The sequence below is a fragment of the Stegodyphus dumicola genome, chromosome 2, assembly GCF_044657685.1.
Source record: "Stegodyphus dumicola isolate Sdum_Otavi_A_Nest chromosome 2, ASM4465768v1".
In the NCBI taxonomy this organism is placed as follows: domain Eukaryota; kingdom Metazoa; phylum Arthropoda; class Arachnida; order Araneae; family Eresidae; genus Stegodyphus; species Stegodyphus dumicola.
The window spans coordinates 169,229,960-169,251,988 of NC_140769.1; the positions used below are offsets into that span (position 1 = coordinate 169,229,960).

Below are 22,029 nucleotides of genomic sequence, written 5' to 3' on the forward strand. Positions count from 1 at the left end.
TGCTCAATGACAAAATATTATTTGCATACCTTTCCTCCTGTTACCGATACAGAAATATTAAAAAAATAAAGACACGAATGGGTTGGTGAGCAAAAGTCCCTAAGTCACACAGCTTGTGAATCAGCCGCTAAGTATTAAATAATTGCACAATTTGTCTGAAACAATACTTACAATAAGCAGTAAACAATATTTCGTAACTGGGAGCTTTTTAATACCAACAAAAATGTTGGCTGGAAATCTGACGAGAAAGCAGAAACCCCAATAACATGCGACGTTTCATGGAAAAATATTAATTTGTAACAAGAGTAATGTATCAGATAACATAATGCATATACTCTTTCTAATGTGCTCAATGCCGAAGCTGTGCGTAATGCCGAATTTGGGCAATTCTCTGGAATTTTTTTAAGCAAAGGTGATTGTTGTGAATATGGAAAGGGCGACTGTTCTCTTCCAAATTTGAATTTCGCCTAACAAGCTAACAGCAATTTCACAAATTCAACGTATAACATTGTCATTATGAGGATACGGATGAAGGATACAGATGAACAATATGAGGATACAGAGAGGCCTCGTTAGGAATCAGTACATATTTATACGCTTGCTAAATACTATGGAGTCCTGTAAGTAATAATAGCAGGCGTAAGCAGACGTTAAGAGCAAATAAAAATGCAGTACTCAGAGGTATCTGTTTAGCACGCGCACCAGTGGTCGGGAAGATAGAGTAGTTCACTATAGGTAATTCGACTCTCGTCGGACTTTCAGGGAGAGGACTGATTGCATGGGGGTTCTTGTGGTTTTCTCAAGTGTACAGTGAATGTAAGCTAGATTCATTTATAATATATTTTATGAAGGCATCAATTCGTTTGGATAAACAAATCATGTGTGCTTTGCCATAATCGAAAAATAAAATTCTTTTTAGCTCTGTTTACTGACAAAAGTTTTGCATCTTACACCTGTGTGGTCAGGTAGCAAAATCTGGGGTCACGGTCTCCGAGACAGCCAGAAGCAGACGCTGAATATCTACTAATGCATTTCGAAACATTTTGAGTAGTCTCAAGTAAAAAAACAAAAATACATGTCGATCATTTTCCCACAGTTTTAAATCTAATGAACTGAGCTTGTTCTCCCCCTGTATTGATCATTGCTCCAAGGCATACTGTATTTTAATTTTAAACAGTGATTGGTAAACAAACTGCAGGATTAATGATGACATATTGCATTTCAAGCAACGCAGTTCATATTCCAAAAAAGGGATGTAGCCAAATAAAAATAACAACAAAAGGACTGTTGTTAAATTAAAGTAAGTAATTTTCCTTCAAATTTAAAATATAACATATTCCCCTCCTTTCTTCAGATAGGAAACAGCTTGGTGACATAAAAGCATTTTCAGTAAAACGTATTAAAGGAAATGAAGACAAATTTTTACGATATGTATAATATGTGCTCCTTTAATGAGAAATAAAATGATTTTCTTTCCAAGCACGTAGATTTCAGAATTCCCCATGCCCTGACATTTTCTTCGTGAATTTTCTCACATCTTAAAGATAAGAATATAATTTGGAATTAAAACTCTGCCATCTAAAGTAAATGTACTCTCCAATGTTTAAAAGTCTGTAATATAATTTTCTCTACAAATATAAGTTTTTTAAAGTTCTTGAAATATTCTCTCCCACCATTCTAAAGATTGTGTTAAATCTGAACTGTAACTGGCTGAAATTTTTTTGTGTAAACAGAAATATAAAAGCGTGTTATTTATTTACATAAGATATTAATTAAACATTTATACCGAGACACTTACGTAGTTTAGAAGTCCAAGGTAAAATACTAATAAACGTTAAACACGTATTACCAAACGTTAGAGCACTAACTGAATTCCTAGATACTTTTATACAAGTATTACTTGCTTAAATCAACAGAATTTAAAATGGAACATTCAGGAAAAAAGTTTTGGATAAATGAAGACAAAGTTTAAAACATTGCGTTAAAATACTCTGTGAATCTTAAACACAACAGAAAATTGCGATATCCAATATAAATATGTAAATCAGCTGGTGCGCATAATAAATACGCTATTATACAATACTACATTTCTCCTAACAGACGATACTAATGATATTTAGTATTAAAGCAAAATTTATTACTGCAAAGTATGATATAACTGACAAAAAAAAAAGAAAAAAAAAAAAGAAAAAAAAAAGAAAAAAAAAGAAAATTGATCATCTAGACGCAATGAAGGCCACTGAAGAAGACTTGATGTACTTTGTGAAACTATAAACGGGTGCAACCAATACTGACTTTTGTTCCTTCGGTATTGGGTCAACGTATTTGCAAGTAAGAAAAATAATGCTCACGAGCAAAAGCCATTGTATAGCTTTGTTTCTTTGTTTTAAAATAATATTTTCATCTTTATAGAATTTGCATTCTCATTGATTTTAATATCAAACATGCACTGATTGTGCCTGCAACTAAGTATAAATTTTGACAAATCCTTTAATATACATGTAAACAACTTATCACAATGTCCAAGATGAAACAGATCTTAAAAAGGGTGTAAATGATCGTTTTATTCAGAACTCAATAATTTAAGAGAATGCCCTTCTTGTGTTTACAAAAAAAAAAAAAAAAAAAAAAAAAAACTAACATTTATGGCGCATTTCAGACTGACAGAATTTCAAATTAAAGATAAGTCTTAAGTTATACAAAGGCTACACAGAAATAAATAACGCGCAATTGGCTCAAACCTATACCGACGTGACAAGCACTGTTGGCAAGAATAAAGCAGCGGGGAAGACAGACAGATATTGTAGAAATTTAACTAGTCAAGTGGCTTTCCACAGCCGGAACACGCTCTGATTTAACAAGCTAAAGCCTTCTCTTTAAAAATAATATCTCTTTCCACCTCATTTGAATATGTGCGAAGTAAAATTAGCATTCTGGCAGGAAAACGGAAAGGGAGAATGACAGTAAAGCTGCTTAATATAAAATAACTGATTAGACTGTAGAGTTATTAGGTTTCTTTGAATTAAGAGAAGTGAAAAATGAGCGGAACTGGAGCACCGGACTTCTGGAATACGCGTCGATTTGCTTCCAATTACACCATTCCAATTACACCATTATGAAGGCATGCTGAAAGGAAAGAGAAAATATTTTATATACTCCCCCTTTTAAAGTGAGACAGGGAACTAGGAATCGCCAAATCCTAGTGGTAGCGAATTATCATCCACCCCCTTTTATTTCTGGCGCCACTGTAAAAGTGGGAAACCCTTTCTAAATCCATTGCCGGGACATCTAAAACCATTGCCGGGACTCGAACGCTGGACCTTTCGCATGCGCATCGTATGCGATTCGTACTGTAATTGTATGCTTCCAATTACAGTACTAAAGCATGCGGAAAGGAGGAAGAAAATATCTTATAAGATAAAAACAAATGAATCTTTACAACCGCAATATATTTTTTTATCTATTATGTTATTTATACATGACTTATCGTACAACCTAGTACTGCCATTTTTATTTTTTAATGATATAATTTTACTATCAAAAGTAATAAATTATGTGCGGTGTTTTTATGCCCGTATTTTATGGCTCCACATTTTCTATGAAACATCACCTTTGCTTAGAATATCTCCTTTAATGTTTCTTGTGATCTGACATTTTTACTTAGCTCATCAGCACACAGTCTATTAATGCCAAACAACTGGGTCTCCTAATAGAACAAATTTTCATGTTACCAGTTTAAACAATGTTTCTGATCAAAAAATAAAATTCTTAGTATTAAGGTGAAATATTACGTATGATACCGTCAGTATTATTCACCAAATGTATACATTTCATATTAGAACGTGCAGTGACAAAATGTATTCTTTCTTTTTATTTGTATTTTAAACATATATTTACTCATATGTAATGTTTTTCTTCGTTATTTATTATTAATAGGGCATAAAAATCTTAAAATATCAATTTGCCTTTGATCATTTCTGATAAATTAACGTTTCTTAAGTGTTACAAGTACAGATATGTTTTCTTCAATTTTTGGTCTTATGAAATTTTATTTTTAGATTATATATGTGTACAAAAGTACACTGCCATGCTTTGTACATGTAACAGAAGTTTAGATATAAAAATAGATTTTTTAGTCATATATCAGATGAAATTCCACGCAAAGTAGGTATGGTAAGGCTTCTGAGAGCTTTTCCATCGGTTATAGTTTCCTGAATTCAACTAAATTTCCTTTTCGCTTTCATGTTTAATAAAACCTACTAATAATCTTTTAATTGCACATTCATGTACAGTAATAAAAGTTTTTAGCGCACTGCTTACATTAACTGAGTGGTAATATTTGAGGCGACATGTCAAAAAAAGAAAGACCTTCTAGAATTAAAATCAAATCAAAACCACCCTCTGTCCTATAACTCAATATCGGACCCAACAACACCGGACAAGAAAATCGAGTTATAATGGTAATCATCCTCCCTCTTCCTACGCTTCCCTAATTCTTGCGTCTGACAACCCCATTATGCAAATGAGCACTGCGCTGCTAACGCCCTCTGACGGCATCCACCCCCTCCAAAGTCGTTCCTTCACTCGGAGACTCGCAGGCGACAACGATCGTCTGCTGAGTGCGAGCCCACCAAGACACACTCAGAAAAATAAGAAATAAAGAGCATGAAGCACACAATAGTTAGTTCGAAAAGTGCTTTCTGAAGGCTGTGTTAAAGAGGAAACGACTTCGGATTGCCTTTCGGGTGCTGCCGTGAACATCCAGATTATTCGATCAAGTTCTACGCTTCTCGAAAGAAATGTCCATTGGATCTATCGGTGCCATGAAAGGGGCGATGGTGATGGCTGCCCAAGACCAGAATGGTCCCGAGTAAGTTTAACGATTATCCCATTTTATTCTTTCAGAAATTTTCGCATTCAGAACTACACAAAAATAAAAACAGTTTTTATTTTTTGCCAACTATTAATTCGTTTTGAGGCACGTAAATAATTACGTGAGCTAATTAATCATTTTACCAACTTAAAAGAAGTTTACTGGAAGATATTAACTATGTTAATAATTAATTTTATAGATTGTTATAATATTTAAATGTTTTCATAAAATGGAGATTTCATAAAAGTAAATTCACAAAAACTCTCCCATTTGACAAAGAGTTAAACATCATTATTTGCCATGAATTTTTGATCGTTTCGCTAGCCAAGTTATTGATGCCATTTAGATATAATATTTCACAAAAATAAAAATAAGGTTGAGAAGAATTAGATAAGTTCGAATATGATCTTTAAGAACAGGATAATATTATAATAACACTCCTTGTTTATCAATATAATTTGTTCACTCTTTCCTCTTTTATATTTGTTATTTACACGTGTTCTTTCCTGTTCACCTGCCTATGAATCCTTCTCAGACATAACCGAATTTCTATCCAATCATTTCTTCTTTCTAATTAGAAATTCAGTTATCATAATTAGAAAATTTCTCCCTTTTAATTAAAAGCACTTTTGTACTTTTCTAGCATAGTATGCTTGTATCTTAAAGAAATATAAGATTGAAGTAATGATTTTTCCTTACCTGTTTTAAAATGAAAGCCCTGTATTTTGAATGATAAACTAATCTGGAAAATTAAAACGCAATTTATAATATCTAAGTTGTTAAAGTTGCTAATTGTTTTTTCTGATCTTTTTTGTCTTTGACAGTTAGGTGTCATTTGACATTCCATTAACTTTATTCAACAATATTTAACACTTGTTAGCTATAAATAACTATCAATACCCTATACACTACTGCGTTATTCGTCAAAGTGTGGAGAGGCATACTAATAGCATATACTGTCATTTCTTCTACTAATGTTTTTATGCAAAAAAACATTTCTTTGTTATTTTTTTAAATTGTACAATTATTATGTTGTTGCATATGAAGAACTCTTTCATTCACATTTAGTAGCATGTGAAACGTTAGCATCAGCGTATTTTAATGAAACCCAACTGTACGGGTCCCTAATGTTTAACTCTGGCTATGTGAAGACATCCAGGCGACTTATCGCCTCGTCGGTTTCTTTCAGTACACTAGTACTAACTCAGGAGTAGGTTTAAAACAAACGTTTTCATCAGTTTTTTAGCCTAATAATATACAAATTTCGTGTAGTAAGAAAAACATTCCATTGCTTGTAGGATTTACGGAATCCAGAAGTTAAAGGACATTGTAAATATTCAAAATGGGATATTTCCTAAGAGAAACTGAAGTTATATATTTTGGATCAGACGCTTAATTCACGTGAACAAACAGGGCTAGCACAAGCTGTAGCTGATTTAAGAAAACTTCTTAGCTGGGAGAAAATAACATCGAGACGATCAGCGGTCGTTGCCAAACCGCCCTCTATTAAATTCAAGGGCTCAGTTAGTATACACCTCTACTAATTCGCATCCTGATGGAAGCCGACGATTTCTTATCATTTTCCTTATAGTAAAAAGCAATACTATAAGCAAAATAATAAGAAAAATGGTTAATAAACCTAAAACGTTACGCAATGGCATTTTTTGATTCTGTACGTTAAAATCCGATTGTCCCATAATTAATTATCACATTTTAGGTCTAAAAAGTAATTCTTCAGCCTTAAGCAAAATAACTCAGGAAATCAGCTTCAAATTAATCTTTTAGGCATCAAGACTACAACTCTGTGTGCTGATTAACCAAAAAGTACTAAATGAGAATTCCAAACATTATTGCATATTCGAAGTAATACTTACATTCTAAATTTTCATTTATTCTAAGTATAACTTAACAAAGCAGCAGAATAAATTATCTAAGATTATTTTGATATGGTTAAGTGGAAGTTACTTCAAATTAAATAATTGCGGAATTCGAATTTTTCTACTAATACTTGTCTATTACCTTTTTGTTACTTTCAATACACAAAATGCTTTTGGAAGACTTTCCTTTGCAAATAACAAGATGCAAATAACGTACAGAGATAAGCAAACATATAGAATTCAATAGTAGAATCAGAATTTAGAGTACTTTTAAAAAATAAAGATGCCTTTAAAACAGCGGTTATTTCGTCACTCTATTGTTAGTTATAAATTCGGTGCTCCAAATGTTGGGAAATGTTCGTTGACTGTTCAGTACACAGAAGAGAGGTCGTAATCCAAAAACTATGCATAGTTTGCGAAGATGGGTGTTTTTAAATTCACGCAGGCTAGCAAAAAGAATTTTACTGCAAATGATTTTCTCTGCATATATATGAACTACGCAGTAAAACCAGCTTACCCAAGATATAGGCTAGAACGAACAACGTAATAAAACGATAACAAACAACAGTGCTAGTGAATGCTTACTTTGATTTACTGAGTTTATATTCAGTAAAATTATTGATTATAAAGTTAAAAACCACGTAATTATGTGCGAAATCGTTAAGACGTGCAATTTTTGTTACATAAATTATCTGACTCTCTAAACCAGGTGCATCTTATAAAATTCACAAATGGGTAAAGTTCGACTTTGTAAACGGCTTACAACTTTTGCCAAAAATAGGAAATAATTATATACAGAGGAAGGTTTTTTAAATAGTTAAATACTCATTCGAATTCTTAAAAAAAATGATTCCAAAGCATTGTGATTTGAGCTTAAAATAATACCAAGCGTCTATGCACTGATGTTAGCTGTAAAAATGTATATAGTAAACTCTTTCAAAGCAAGAAATTTTCTTAATATAACAATTTCAACTATTAGTTCCACATATTTTCTTATTTGAAAATTAATTTCTTTACTGAATATAATTTATATTATGACTAATTACGTGTATTAAAACGCTTTAGCAGTTTTGTAGCTACTTTTATTGTACTTGTGCAAAATTTAAACAAGGTTTAAATTTTTGTCTCTCATTGCTGGGTTTAATTAAAATACGAAAGCAAGTATCAAAATTCTCAGAAAGACATTCTATTGTCTCTGCCCTACAATAAACTTAGCGGGGGAGGTTTGGCAGCCACCGGAGTTTTCACCTACGCATTTACCGCCGGTGAGTTGCGGCGTCTCCTCGAGGCATTTCCGGGGGGCCGATGCAAGGCCGCCCGCTCTTTAGCCGTCACGTGGTTAATAGACCTGACTCAATAACGTTTGGGGGATTTTTTTTTTCATATAATAAGAGCATCAACATTTTTAAATGAATCCTTCAGATTATAGTTTAATACCTGAAATCTGAAAGCTCTTTTGACAGCTAAAACACATTAATTAATTTTAAAAATGAATTTTTTATGATAATATGAAGTATTTAATTCTGCATGATATTAAATTATCTCTGAATTGAAAAGCTACAAATAGTTTCAAATTAAACAGTTCTGAGATAGAACCAGCAAGAAATCATGCAAATAGTTTGTTTTACCTTTCAAATAAGGAAACAGGCGACTGTTGCCATTTAATAAAAGCTTAATTTCCCGTGTTTTTTATTTTGTTAAAACTGCATGCTCTTAATAATGCGGTTTATTTTAACAGATAAAAGTTCTAGAACTAGACGTGTTCCTAGCAACATCTGTGAACACTGTAATAGTAATCTCTTTTATATATAACGAATAATACAACTAAGATATCTGTTTGTGTTAAGATTTTGTGTATTTCATAATATATTTATTAAATTATCATTTATACCAAAATTCAGTTCTACATATTTTACCCATTTCATATATTTTTTTTTTAATTTGTGAAAAAGATATTTTACATTGAGCTTTTTATTTAGTTTTTTTGAAATATCATGTCCAGTGGTAATAACATTCCATACTGGAATATTTTCTTTCATCGTATATAAAAGCGACTTTAAGTAGAAAGTATTTGAGTAGAGACACGAGTAACTTTTGCTTTCAAGTTTAAGGTATGTAAGATTTTTTCTCCAAATATCATACGATAGACCGTTTTCCCAATGATCTGTTCCGAACAATGTTTTTGATGTGTTAATATTAATGTTAACTTATCTAACACATGGAGAGGATTAAATATTTTTTACTCTAAGTTGATATTAACTTTTTAAGTGCACAGAGAAAACTAAAAGCTTTTGACTGTTCAATTATATGTCTGAGGCTGTTTTGATTATTTTTATTTTCGAAAATATTACTTGTAAACCTAAACATTGATTAGGTGAGTGCATGCATTCTATACACTTTTATCCTTGCCGTTTTTTCTTGGGGGGGGGGTAGAAAACTTTTTGCTTCACCTTTCTCAATCATATTAACCAAAATGTTGATGTTATTGTTAAAACCGAAAAAATCGTTAAAATACCAATGGATAAGTGCTAAAGTAGTTCGCAGATAGCAAATAATTAAATTAGATCATCTTAATAATGCTTATAACATTTTACTGATTACATTACTGGAATTTTAAAATTCACTGTTTTAAGTAAATAAAAAATAACATTCCAAAATCAAAGTTCTAAAATTTTAGGATCGCATTTTAAATTGTTATACAAGTGTTGCCATCCATAGCCTCAAAACAAACAATAATTTAACTAACATTTTTATATTTTCCAGTATTTTGGCGCATTAACAGCTTCATAAACTTTGTGACTGAACAAGCCAGAAAAGCAAATTATATTAACAAATAATGCCAAACTTTTTTTTACAATTTCAAGCAGTAGCAGTTTTTGCAGGGAACGATACCCTAGCAAATGTGGATAGCTTCATTCATTTGAATCCCAGATATAACCAGTATAGCGAAAAACACTTCGTAAACGTAAAAATTGATCATATGAGTGATATACATCGCACATACATTTTTTTCTCTTCGCCTTTTCTGAATATAACATTTTCCTTACAGTCATTCCTCCATCTATCTTTCTCATAATTTTTGAATTAGCTTGATTGTAAGTATATATACATAAAAACCATACAATCCATTCAATACTTATAATATAATGAATATCACCAAAACACTTGCCGGGTCTCAAACCTGGATATCTCGAATGTGTCTGAGTGTGCTACTTTTACACCACGAAGGCATGCTAAGAAGACGGGAGAAATACTTTATATCCTTTCCCTTTTAAAGGAAGACTGGGGATTAGGGGACCCAATCGCTAAATCCTGGTGGTGGAGAACCATCACCCACCACCTTTCCAATTATGGCGCCCCTTTAGAGACTTTAGATATTTTCAAAAGCAGGAGAGATGAAAAATGAACAGTGCCCTCTTCGGGACTCGAATCACGGACCTCTCCAATACGCGCCGAGTGTGCTGACCACTGCACCACGAAGGCAAGAGAAATACCCTATAAAGTTGAATTTCATTACTTTCTTTATATTGCGTAGTCTCTCACTATTGTAGACTTCATTGAGGTGGAAATTGCGAATGGATATGATGCTAACAAGTTTTAAAAAAGTAGAGATGAAATTTAATAAATGATACTTTACTGCATTTATAGAAAGTTTAGGTTAAAAACAAAGTACATAAACTATAAAATGGTTAAAAACATTACATGCTTGAAAATTCAGTATCCTCTTTATTTTCAGTCACGTATCGCTATATGTATATTATATGTATTTTAGTCAAGACCATATTATCTAAAATGAGCATCATGCTAATTAATTTTGAGCTGTAGACTGGAAATGCTTTTGACAGGATATTTAAAAATCTAACGTGATCTAATAATAACTCATGTAAATGCAAAACCGTAAATAAGGAGTATAATACATAAGACCATGGTTTTTTTTTTTCCTTTGAGAACATACAGACTCCCCGTGCACCACATATGTACAACACGGGGCTTACAGAAGTAAGTTAACTAGAACATTAAAGGTTACATGTATAAATAAACATTAAAAATTACATGCATAAATAAAGCGAACAAAAGCAGAGAACAGCAGTCTGGACTTCACGAAAACAGATAAGTTCACTGGCCAAGTCACTCCCAATATTTTCAAATCGTTCTGTAAGCGTAATCTAGGGCCATCAAATGTAAGGCACGAGAAAATCAAATGTTCCACATCCTGAGGAACTCTTTTTGAACATTCACATGAATTGTTTGATCGTAGATTAAAACGAAACAGATAACTTGCAAATTTACCGTGACCAGATAAAAACTGAGACACTTTAAAATTTAACGAGAGGAAAGACTCGGAATTCAGTCTATGGTAAATAGAGGGAAGGAACTTTTTGGTGACTTCAGCATTACAAGATGAAATGTATTCCTCATTCCACATAGCTAAAAGCTTTTTATAATGAAAGGACTTCCAATAACTCTTTGGAATGCTAATTTTGATATCAATGGGTAAATTTAAGGCATCTTTAGTTTATTTATTATATAAAACATGTCTTTTTTATTTATATCAGTATTTTAATTCCTGTTAGTAAACTTCTTTGTAAGTGCATTTCAGAGGTAAATGATGATTTTGTGAGAGTTTTCCTGCTTTTCTCCATATGAGACGTAAATAGGAGCTTCAAACTAGTGTGTTTTCCCTGTTCTCAGTGTAAATAAAAGGTCTTCGGCTTATATGTGGGGAGGGTTTATGCAGTATCTAGGTTGGTAACCCACAGAGTTCAGAGCATGAGTCATACTTTTAAACTCAGAACATGCTTCTGCAAGATTCAAAAGTCTCGTTGTATAGTATTTAGATTGATAGAGAAGAAAGGAAAGAATTTCTTCACACTGACATTCGTTGGCAAAAGAAAGATATTCCTGTATGCAGAAATAGTTTTAGTAAAAATAACAAGTTTCATTTTATATAAAAGAATTACCTTTTACTTTCTTCGCACAACAAACTATTTACAGCAACAGAATTTTGAAAATTGTAATCCTCAGTTCAATTTAATAAAATGCTCATATTTTCTAATTCAATTTTAATTTTAGGTACCAAATTTATGAAACCGAATGTAATTAAAAAACTACCTTTAAATGCGCCACACATAAATAATATAAGCATAACCTTATATTCTCTCTTAACATTGCAATAATCTGAAAAACCACAACTGATATTTATATAAAACTACAAGCCCCCATGAGGTTGTACAACTTTTAATTATTGAAATTAAACTATATTGCACAGTCTTTCAAAGTACAATTGTAACTATTAATAAAATATCAGTAATAGATTGTCAGCATAGAGTTGCACTTTCTACAAAACAGCAACATCAAGTATGCTTCGATAAACTTCTTCGTTTAATTTAAGCTAGTTCTCTTCTTATAAAAAGCCGTTTTTAGAAACTTAGAAATTTCTATTAAAATGCCTTTTTAGGAAAGCAAAGTTGAATCATTTAAAAGTAAGCGAAAATAATATGATGTCATATGGAATATACATTTCAAAAAGAAAAATAAGAAAAATTGCTACATCTCTTATCTTTCTATTTTGTATCATATTATTCTGTTAAAAAAATGGGTTTTAATTCCAAAAATTATCGATCTTTCAGGGTTTGTTCCTCTATATCTTTTCTATCTTAGGAACTCAGTTATGAATGACTGAATACTGTTTCCACTCGCAGAAAAGTTTTCCTTATCGTTATTAATAAAACTTTTAAAATAATACGTTCTGCCAATATAAAAGACATTTTCCTATTGAAAATAAGCACAATAACATTTTGCCTATCCGTTTTGTTCTTTTTGTCAGGTACACAATTCTTCGAATTCTTCACATCTTCACTTTTTAGGTCATGTTCTCAGCTATTAATAAAAATCATTTTTCTGTTCTAAAAGATTCTACATCTGTTTTTTTTGTCGATTTCTTTTAATGTCTATAGGTCAAACTAACAATACTTAAAATTCCACATCAACGAATATAAATCCGGTGATCTATTAAAGTGATCTTAAATAGGTAATCATAGAAGATTACTTATCTAATGATAAACAGTAACAATTATGGAGTGATCAAAATCACAATTTTGATATTAGCTCTACTACAATTATCCTCAAGTCTTTTTTAGTTAGTTAACTGGATGTTCTTAAGGGGCATTTCATATTTCCAAAACCTCAACTTTTGTAGTTAACGGCAATAATTTTTCTTTAAGTTCTGAAGACATTTGGAATTGTAATATGTCACGTCTTCTTCCTCCCAATAACTTTTTTTTTACTTTAAGGATGGTTTTAGGTTAGTTTTCTGTTAGGTCTTACCTTTGATTTCCCTATATGGAATATATATTCCCTTCCGTATATTTTCTGTTTGGCTTTCTTCTTCCATGCTGATGTTCATCCTTAAGTTTGATTTTCATGTTGCTTTTCTTTTTCTGCCTCAACAGGAGGTCTCTTCCCTCACGAATTAACGATATCGTCCTGCTCACATCTTTAGCGTCATTCCTACTCGTCAACGTTACTGGCTTGGATTATCTCTTTGTTGCCATTTCATTCGAATTTATTTGACGTTCTTCTTCACAATAAATCAACTCTGGAATATTTGCAAGTGCGTGAGTCTGAGTCCGACCATCGTAGTACCTCTTAGGTTGAAAATTATTTTTTGCTTCTGAAGAAAAGGGATTTATACTAAATTGTCCTCAACATATATAGAGTTTATTCCAACACCTTCTGGTCTAAAGTTACTTTATTGCTTAATTTTATCTTTTACATTGACGTGCGTCTCCACTATTTAGATAAAGCATCAATTTCTTGTAATAAAGTCTATTTTTGTAATTCAATGAAATACGTTTATTTTATCAACAACATAATCTCTGCCTCGCATTATTGTTACAAGCGATCTAGTTGTCATCCCCAGTGATGAGCCCTTTGAAAAGACCAGCTTTTTTGCATTTTACGAAAGAACTGCTCGGCAGAATTTTAACAAATATAAACTGCTCTGTTAAGGTATAAAGTACTCAGGCATGGTAGCGTATTACTTATCCGTGTAATACGCTACCATGCCATTAATGGTAGTTTAAAGAAAGTTTAAAGTGCTTTACAAAGTATTTAATCTGTCTACTAGTTTTTCTATGTATATAAAAACTTTTCATCAATGATTAACTCGCCGCTTGAGAACGATACAATACAAAAGTAGTAAAAATACGTTTTTGTTGTCAACTAATAATTTTGAAGAAGTTTCGTAATAGCAAAAATAAAAACTGAGGAAAATCCGGTTGATTAAGGGAAAAACACTTTACGGATGACTTTTTGATTTACAGCACTGAGTTTGACAAATATATTCAACCAAGGATAGCTGCACAGTAAATACTCACTTACAGGTAACTGTAGTTTTATCTTCAGTTAACAATATTATATGGCATATATCAACATATTATATAGCATATATCAACATACGTAATATTCAAGTAAATTTTAAGTGATCCTCAGAGTAATTTTAATTACCCTGTAAATTTTAAGTGATTCCCACTATTCCTTAGGTTATCTTTTGGATTTTTTAGAATAAGGCAACACCCTAAGTACAGCTATCAACCTAAAGGAAGGAATGGCTTTGTGGATAACTTTCTAAAAGTTTCTTAAGGGGAAGGAGGGATGCGTGGAGAACTTCCTAAGCGAAAGTGGTTTGACTTTCTAAAGAAGACTGGCTTATATTCACGTTGCGTTACACATGGAAAAAACAAAGCAAAGCCAAAACCAACCTTTTCCCCACTCTTTGGGTTTGGATTGAACCAACCTCTCTCCCACTATTTGGGTCTCCCGCTAAAACAATTCAACCAACCTCTTTCCCACTATTTGGATCTGGATTGAACACGTTATAGTTTATTACTATAGTCATTAGTTTAAATCAGGCACACCAAGGCATTTCTTTCCCCCAAACTTTGAGTCATAACCATGGCAACGAATGCTGCCGTAAAATGATTAATTTCTCTAATTCGCTAAAATCCTTTAAATCCTTTTGTGCTTTGATTACGGCACATTTTACGATCCGAAATAAGGGGTGGGTAACTATTACCTTAATAGATTTTAATGTTCAATGGTCTTATCCGCTCAGCCTCTAATAGGTTTGTGTGATTCTTAAGCTTTTGGCCATCAGTTTCATGACAACATTTGAAAATAAAGTCAGATATTACATTTAAAACGTATTTAAAACCCCAATCGCCATTTAAAACGGGAAGTATATAAGGTTAACGAGCCTTCGTGGTGTAGTGGTCTGCACGCTCAGAGCGTAATTGAGAGGTCTGCGGTTCGATTCCCGGCGAAGGCGTTGCTAATTTTTCATCTTGCCTGCTTCCAAAAATACCTAATGTTTACAAACCAACAGGTGTATTTTTTATTATTCTGTCGTTGAATATAACTATTGTATAAATTTGATATCGTGAAAAGAGTGTAAACATAAAGAATTTTAACGTGTAGCTACGTTATGCAAAGAACAAAGAAAATTGTAATTTTAAATTTAGTGTAATAGCACGTAATAAATAAAATTTCACTCGTAATTAAATTTTAAAACATTAGAATTAGTAAATACGGCTTTAAATTTCTTCCCAATTCCGTTTACTTTCCTATTTGTACACATAATATCGAAAACTTTAGCGTCAAACGCATTACTTAAATCCATATTTTAGTAGGAGTATACAAGGGAAATTCCCTAACCCATGTCTTTAAATTATTAAACGCGCCTGTAACTTTATACTTTGTTCAGAATAGTCTCAGTTTCCATCTATATCCTTCTAAGCATTCAATAATGGTCCTTTTTTAAATTCCTAAGAAACTTCCTTCACTCAATTTTAAAATTACTGCTTTATTTCCTATTTTTCCTATTTTTCCTCTTCTCTCCCTTATTCTCTTTGGTGTTGTAAAAATAGCTCTGCATTCTGCGAAAAAGCAGATGCCTCGGATCAAATACGCATGAGGCAGCTGGTTTCTGTCCCGCGATACTACGGTTGAAGTTAACAGGTGGCCTGACCTCCGGCGCTTTTGGTATCACGTGATCGAGGATTAGAACGAGGATTGTGGGAAGTAAAGCACGTGACGACGAAAGCGTGGTTGTTCCCACGACTTTTGTGATCTGAATGAAACGAGCGTAGCATTTTGACTGACATGTTTCAGCCCGTTGGGTTTTGTTTCGTATGCAGCCTTTTAAATGCTTGCCTAGATTTCAAATGCAAGAATCCCTTAAGTAATAACATAGTGAATTAATTTAGATAATTTATTTTCTGTTGTTGTTTAATATTAATGATTTCAAATGCAGTTGTTTGAACTTAAATAAATGCCTCAAAAGAGCTTCAATAAAATTATTAAATTAAAGTTATGAAAATTAAACAGTTCCATAATAGTGATTTAAGCAACTATTGGAAAAAGTAGTTTGACGTAGCAATATAATTTTCGAATTCATATCTTGATTTGCTTGCTATTCGCCAATCTATCTTCAGTTCACAAAATAATTTTGAAGTATATAAGGATCGCTCTGAAATCTTTGCGGTACACAGTTTTTAAAGTTATACTGACAAATTTTAGGAGTGTTCAAAGCAGTCTTCTCCAGCATCAGTGTCCTTCTGTAGACGAATTTTCCAAAGATTAACTATCTCAAGCCATTCATTTCTTGTAATCGATGAAAAAATGCATTTATAGCCTTGTTCAATCTCATCTTGAGACGCAAAACGACGTCCACGTAAGTTATTTTTTAAACAAAAAAATACCCACAGTCACACATAGCGAGATCGGATGAATAGGGAGGATGTTCTATCACTTCGATATGTTTTTGCTCAAGAAACATTACTGTCAATCTTGCTTAATGAGAAGATGCACACTGTCATGGTGGAGGATGAGTCCTCTACCATTCACTTCTTGAAAAATTGTTAGAAGACACTTAGAGGTGTACCAGTTAGCTGTGTTTCCTCTCCTTCCAGCTTTGTGGCTTGACCAGTCCTTCACTTGTGAAGATGGTATCTATGCTTCTAAAATCAGTTATGATTTTAGAAATAATGCGGTGGCCACCAACGTAAAGTAATTTAAAAGTTTCTTTACTGATTTTGACGCTTTTTGGTGCACAATTAAATGATGGGGAACCCAACGGCAAATTAGTCCTTTTCCTATAGGCAGTTTCCAAATGCTAACGGTAGACGGTGAATACATTTATTTAATCCCACTTAAAATCTTAGAAAATCATGGCGCGGTAATGTTTTCGCATCAACTTCATTTTTTCTTCTGACTAAAAGCTATCCACTGTAAACTACTCGCGATTGGCCAATAGAAACATTCTGCTAAGCTAAAATAGTTCATATTTTCTAATCTAACCAGTAATCTTTTTCTACAGGAAGAAAGCGAGAAGAAAACGTTAGGAAAGTACCAATGTTTGCAACTAAATGCCTTCATTCAAGATGCTATCTAAGTAGAGCATTGTTGAGAAAATTTGAAATGAAAACGAACTCGAAATTTGTGTGCCGTACTTATCTAATTCATGGGGTGGATTATTTTCTGCAGACACATAAACTACAGTTAATGAATGAAAAGATAGTATTTTATTGTTTTCTTTAGTTTCCATCCTGATCGGTATAATGGTTTCTGCTTCTGATACTGTAATATCGGGTTCGAATCTGGAAAAACATGCATGTCTGTAAGTGTATGGGGACTGTGCGGCAAGGATGCATTCAAAATGTACGGCGAACCGACACAGCTGTTTAAATCAGTTTTTTTTAAATAATCTAAACTTTGTAACAACATTAATTTATTCAATTACTCCAGTTCCAGTTTGGATAGCCGTGTATTGAAGTCCCCTAGACAGGCAGATGTTAAAGGAAAAGAAGACGGGGTATCCTCGGATTGCCACCTGGGATGTCAAAACTGAGAAGGAGCTTAATAGTTATTATACCGAAAGTCTATATATACTACAACTAATGGTGAATAACTGGTGTCCTGGCCCACATAGACTTGAACTTGTTTGTTTAGCTATGTGATGCATTTTGAGGAATTTCTTTATTTGTCTAATCTTAAACTTGTTAGTTGTAAATCAACTGTATAACCTAAAATAATCCAACAAAGCTCTTTTAAAAACTGCATTTTTACAGGGGGGAAGACCTTTCATTATTTATTTTAAAACATAGAGAATTAGAATTTCAATTAGCCTGTAACTATTAAAATTCCTGGAGTAATCACGGCCCTAGAATATACCGCGGCAAAGCATTTGAAGGTTGGGTTAAAGGGTAGTTTGTTTTTTTCTTTGCAAATACCATCCGTTGCCCTAAAGCTGTTACTGATAAAGTCATTTCGCTTACAAAACACATTTTCATTTCGTTTTACGATGCTTATTAAGCGCTATGTGTGACTATTTGCTTATATCAAAAATCAAATCACCGCATAAAAAATGTAATTTTCATGAGGTATTATGCTTCACATAAGTTGCAACTAGAAATAATTCATTTAACTGTTTACCAGCAGTAATTCTACATACATTGCGAGAGTGAAAAACACTGTAAAGACTGCAAAATACAGGTAATTTTATTTAGTTCAAGATTCATTCCTCTATACTAATTCTTTTTCTGTAACGTTTTATTTATTTCATTCACGGTGTTTTACTGTAAATGGAATTTTGGCATCGATTTTTAACTTTCTTCCTCACAAATTATCCAGTCTAAAATTCTTACATTTACTGTCGCATCTGCAATGCCATGTGCTGAAGGGATTTTCATAATTCGATATAGATATTTTTGTTTCATATTTAAACGATCTTTTGCGCATACCTTCGTTTAACGAACAAACTAATCATATCAGAATTTTATTCTTTACACAATCTAATAGAGCGGAACAAACTGTTTTCAGTAAAACTGATATGAAATATGTAACTTAATTTCGGAATTTTAGACGAATTTTTGAAAACTACTTGAAATTTTTAGGCCATTTGAAATTCATAGTTTTAAAATTTCCACATCTAAAATATATTCGATATAAGTTATAAAATTTTCACAAATTAAAACGTTTCGTAACTCTGTTTATAAGGTATGTTTCCTGCGTTCTTAGCATGCCTTCATGGTGTGGTGGTCTGTACGCTGGGCGCGTATTCCATAGGTCCGTGATTCGATTCCCAGCGAAGGAGTTGCTGATTTTTCATCTATCCTGCTTCCAAAATATACCTAATGTCTCTATGTATTAAAACAAGAATGGTAAAAATTATTAATTAAGAGTTTTTTATACATTAAAAAAATTGCTGAAGTCTGAAGCAGGCGGGAGAGAAAAGGGTTTGGGTTTCTTGCAGAAAATTTGTTTTTGAATTTGTCATCTTGTTGCACTTAATGACAAATTGGCCATATTCGTATCTTCATGTTAGCTTCAAGTAAAATGCTTGTTGTAGCATTATTACATCCAATCTCCAAAACTGAATATTCAATGCGATTTGTCATTCTCTGAATGATATTCAGTTATTTTCCTTAATTTCCTAACTTTCTTATAATTTACTTCTTGTGCTTTAATAATGACTAAAAATTTCCATCATGATATAAAAATGTAGATGAAATTGTGCAAATAGAATTATTTAATGTTATTATTCCCGTTGTTTTCTCCTTTTATTTCATTAATTATTATATCCATTTTAAATAAAAGCTTATTGTTAAAAAAAAACTTTTTTAATTTGAATTTTATTTAATAGTAGTCTGCTTTTCGGATTGCCGTACTGTTTTATAACTTTTCAATGCTGCATTTCTGTTTAGATGAAATACATTCATTTAACTTGATTTATATAAGTTCTTTTTAAATATATTTCTCTCTCATACATCTTAAAATACTGCTCATTGTTCCGATAAAAACAACCTTACAAATCCCAAGATGCAGATGTTTAAAAATAATCTAAACTTTGTAACAACATCACTTTATTCTAATTCCACGAGTTCCAGTTTGCTTGAATAAAAGCTTTGAATAGTAACCATAGTAACGAACTACATCTGGCTCTCATCACATATTCGTGTAAATTGTAGTATCCATTCCATTTAATGCCTGAATAATCCAAAGCGTGATCCATTCAGATAAATTCTTAAGAACTCTTTCATAAAATATTCAATGAGCACGTCTCGTTGTTCAGTTCTTGCACCTCTTAGTGTTTCTGGATTTTTCCGGCAACATTCGATTACGTAAAAGTGCATTTAGAACTTTCATTTCCAGAATTTATCTAGCCATTTCTAGACAAATTAATTATTCTCCAATGGGCTCTAAAGATAAAAGTAATAAAAATAAAACGGCAAGAATTTACAAATTAGTATTAAAGTTATTATTGTAAATTCTTTGCTTTTATAGACTGATAATTTTCCTGTAGTTTATTACAGATTGCTGTTTGAAATTGTTAGAAGATTCGAATTTAAATTTTAACTGATCTAAAAATTCTACACAAAACTTTAATTTCTATTATTTGTTATTGATTTGCTACATTAATATGCTCGTTAAAATACTAGCTGGTTAAAGAAATGTATCAATTTTTACATACTTTCACAATAACTACTTTGTTTCGGTGAACCCGCATTATAAACTTTGGACATATGAAATACTTATTATTCTTCAATTTTTAAGGCTGTATGGGTATGATGATTTCGTAAGATATTAGACGTAGATAAAATTTTAAAAAACAGTTTAATCCTCCAATAAGAAATGGCTCCATTAAGATGTTCTAGTAAGCTGGCACCTCATTTTGCAAGTAAGTCCGCTTGTTCATTGCCCCAAAGGCCATAATGGCCAGGCACCTACTGGAGAACGGTTTGTTTCCTCTTTAAAGTGAGAGTTCTCAAGAAATCTTGGCATTTAAGAATATGAAATTAATTGCTTTCAATTTAAGAATACGAAATTAAATTTGGAAGCTTTATTTCAATTGAAGAATGAAAATGAAATTAATTTATTTCAATTTAAGAATGTGAAATTAAAATTACTATTCATATTGTTAGGAAATGTCCAGGCGCGGTAGGCTAGTTTCCCCGTAAAGCAGGTTTAGGGTTGAAAGAAAATAGCAAAAAAGCAGGGTTGCCACGTTTGGTGAGAAATGGCCCATTTGACGACAAAATTGGCGATATGCCATAGCCGGATGGAGAACTTTCTGGAACGACTTCCTACTGGTTTAGCCCAAAATGTTCTCGAACACAAGCCAAAGGTATGTGAAGTACGAAATGAAATGAAATGAAAAGGAATTAGTACAGAGAAATGAATCTTGAACTAAATAAAATTGCCTGGTTTTGCAATCTTTACAGTGTTTTCCAATCTCGCACTGCATGTAGAATAACTGCTGGTAAGCAGTTAAAGGAATTATTTCTAGTTGTAATTTATGTGAAGCAAGATACCTCATGAAAATCACATTTTTTATGTGGTGATTTGATTTTTGATATAAACAAATAGTCACACATAGCGGTTAATAAGCATCGTAAAATGAAATGAAAATGTGTTTTGTAGGTGCTGCTGGTAGGCTGGTAATGTCTCGTCTAGCGAGCTGAGAGTCAGTCAGTAAGTGCCTAGACGAGTCTGTTAAGAGTCAGTGAGGGAGTGTCTCGAAGTCTAGCGCCGAGTTGGTCGTCGAGCGCATCGAGAGAGTCTCTTACTGTATCGTGAGTTAGTGCATCGTCGAGTTTCATCTTAGAATGTGTTAAGCTCCGAGAACGAACGAGTCAAGTCGGGAGCTGTACTCCAGTGTATCGTCGAGTGCATTGCGAGTTGTAGCGTGGAGAGTCTCGAGAATACGTAGAGTTCCGAGAACGACCGAGCAGAGCCGGGAGCTGTACTCTGGTGCTTTGCCGTGAACTTGTCTTCATCGTTATAGCCTGGTAGTCTGAAGACTGTGTCGCTCTTTATTTCAGCATGTTTATAGTAGTTCTTTGACGACTGTAAACGAAATCTTGGAACTGTCCTGAGAAAATTGGCTAATAAATTGTGTTCCGATACTTTATCAAGTGTCGTTACTCACTTCAAATCCACGAACCCGTACGAACATACAGAAAAACGTAATAATATTTAATAATGCTTAAAAAAGTAACAGCTTTAATGAAATTTCATTTTTCTTCAAATTACCAAAAATTTACTCTTAGACTGCCATCAAAGGTAAATGACTGGCATGAAAGTTAAAACAAAAACATTCTAATCTTGTATTTTCCCTTACTGCGGGGCATTCAACTGCTTTATTGAATCCAACCTGCTGTTAAGCAAAACTTGTTTTTGAGTACATGTGTTTAGGAATACAGGTGAAATGCAAGAAGA

General features: G+C 32.7%; 1 protein-coding gene across 1 annotated transcript in view; it reads left to right on the forward strand.

The window, feature by feature from the left end:
* The first annotated feature begins 4,596 nt into the window (after positions 1-4,596).
* Positions 4,597-22,029, forward strand: part of LOC118181715 (vesicular glutamate transporter 1-like) — a 266,747-nt gene continuing 249,314 nt past the window's right edge. Inside the window, exon 1 of the mRNA XM_035350912.2 lies at positions 4,597-4,870. Within this exon, the coding sequence (XP_035206803.1) occupies positions 4,800-4,870 (71 nt within the window). The 5' untranslated portion in view covers positions 4,597-4,799. The remainder of the gene's footprint in view (positions 4,871-22,029) is intronic.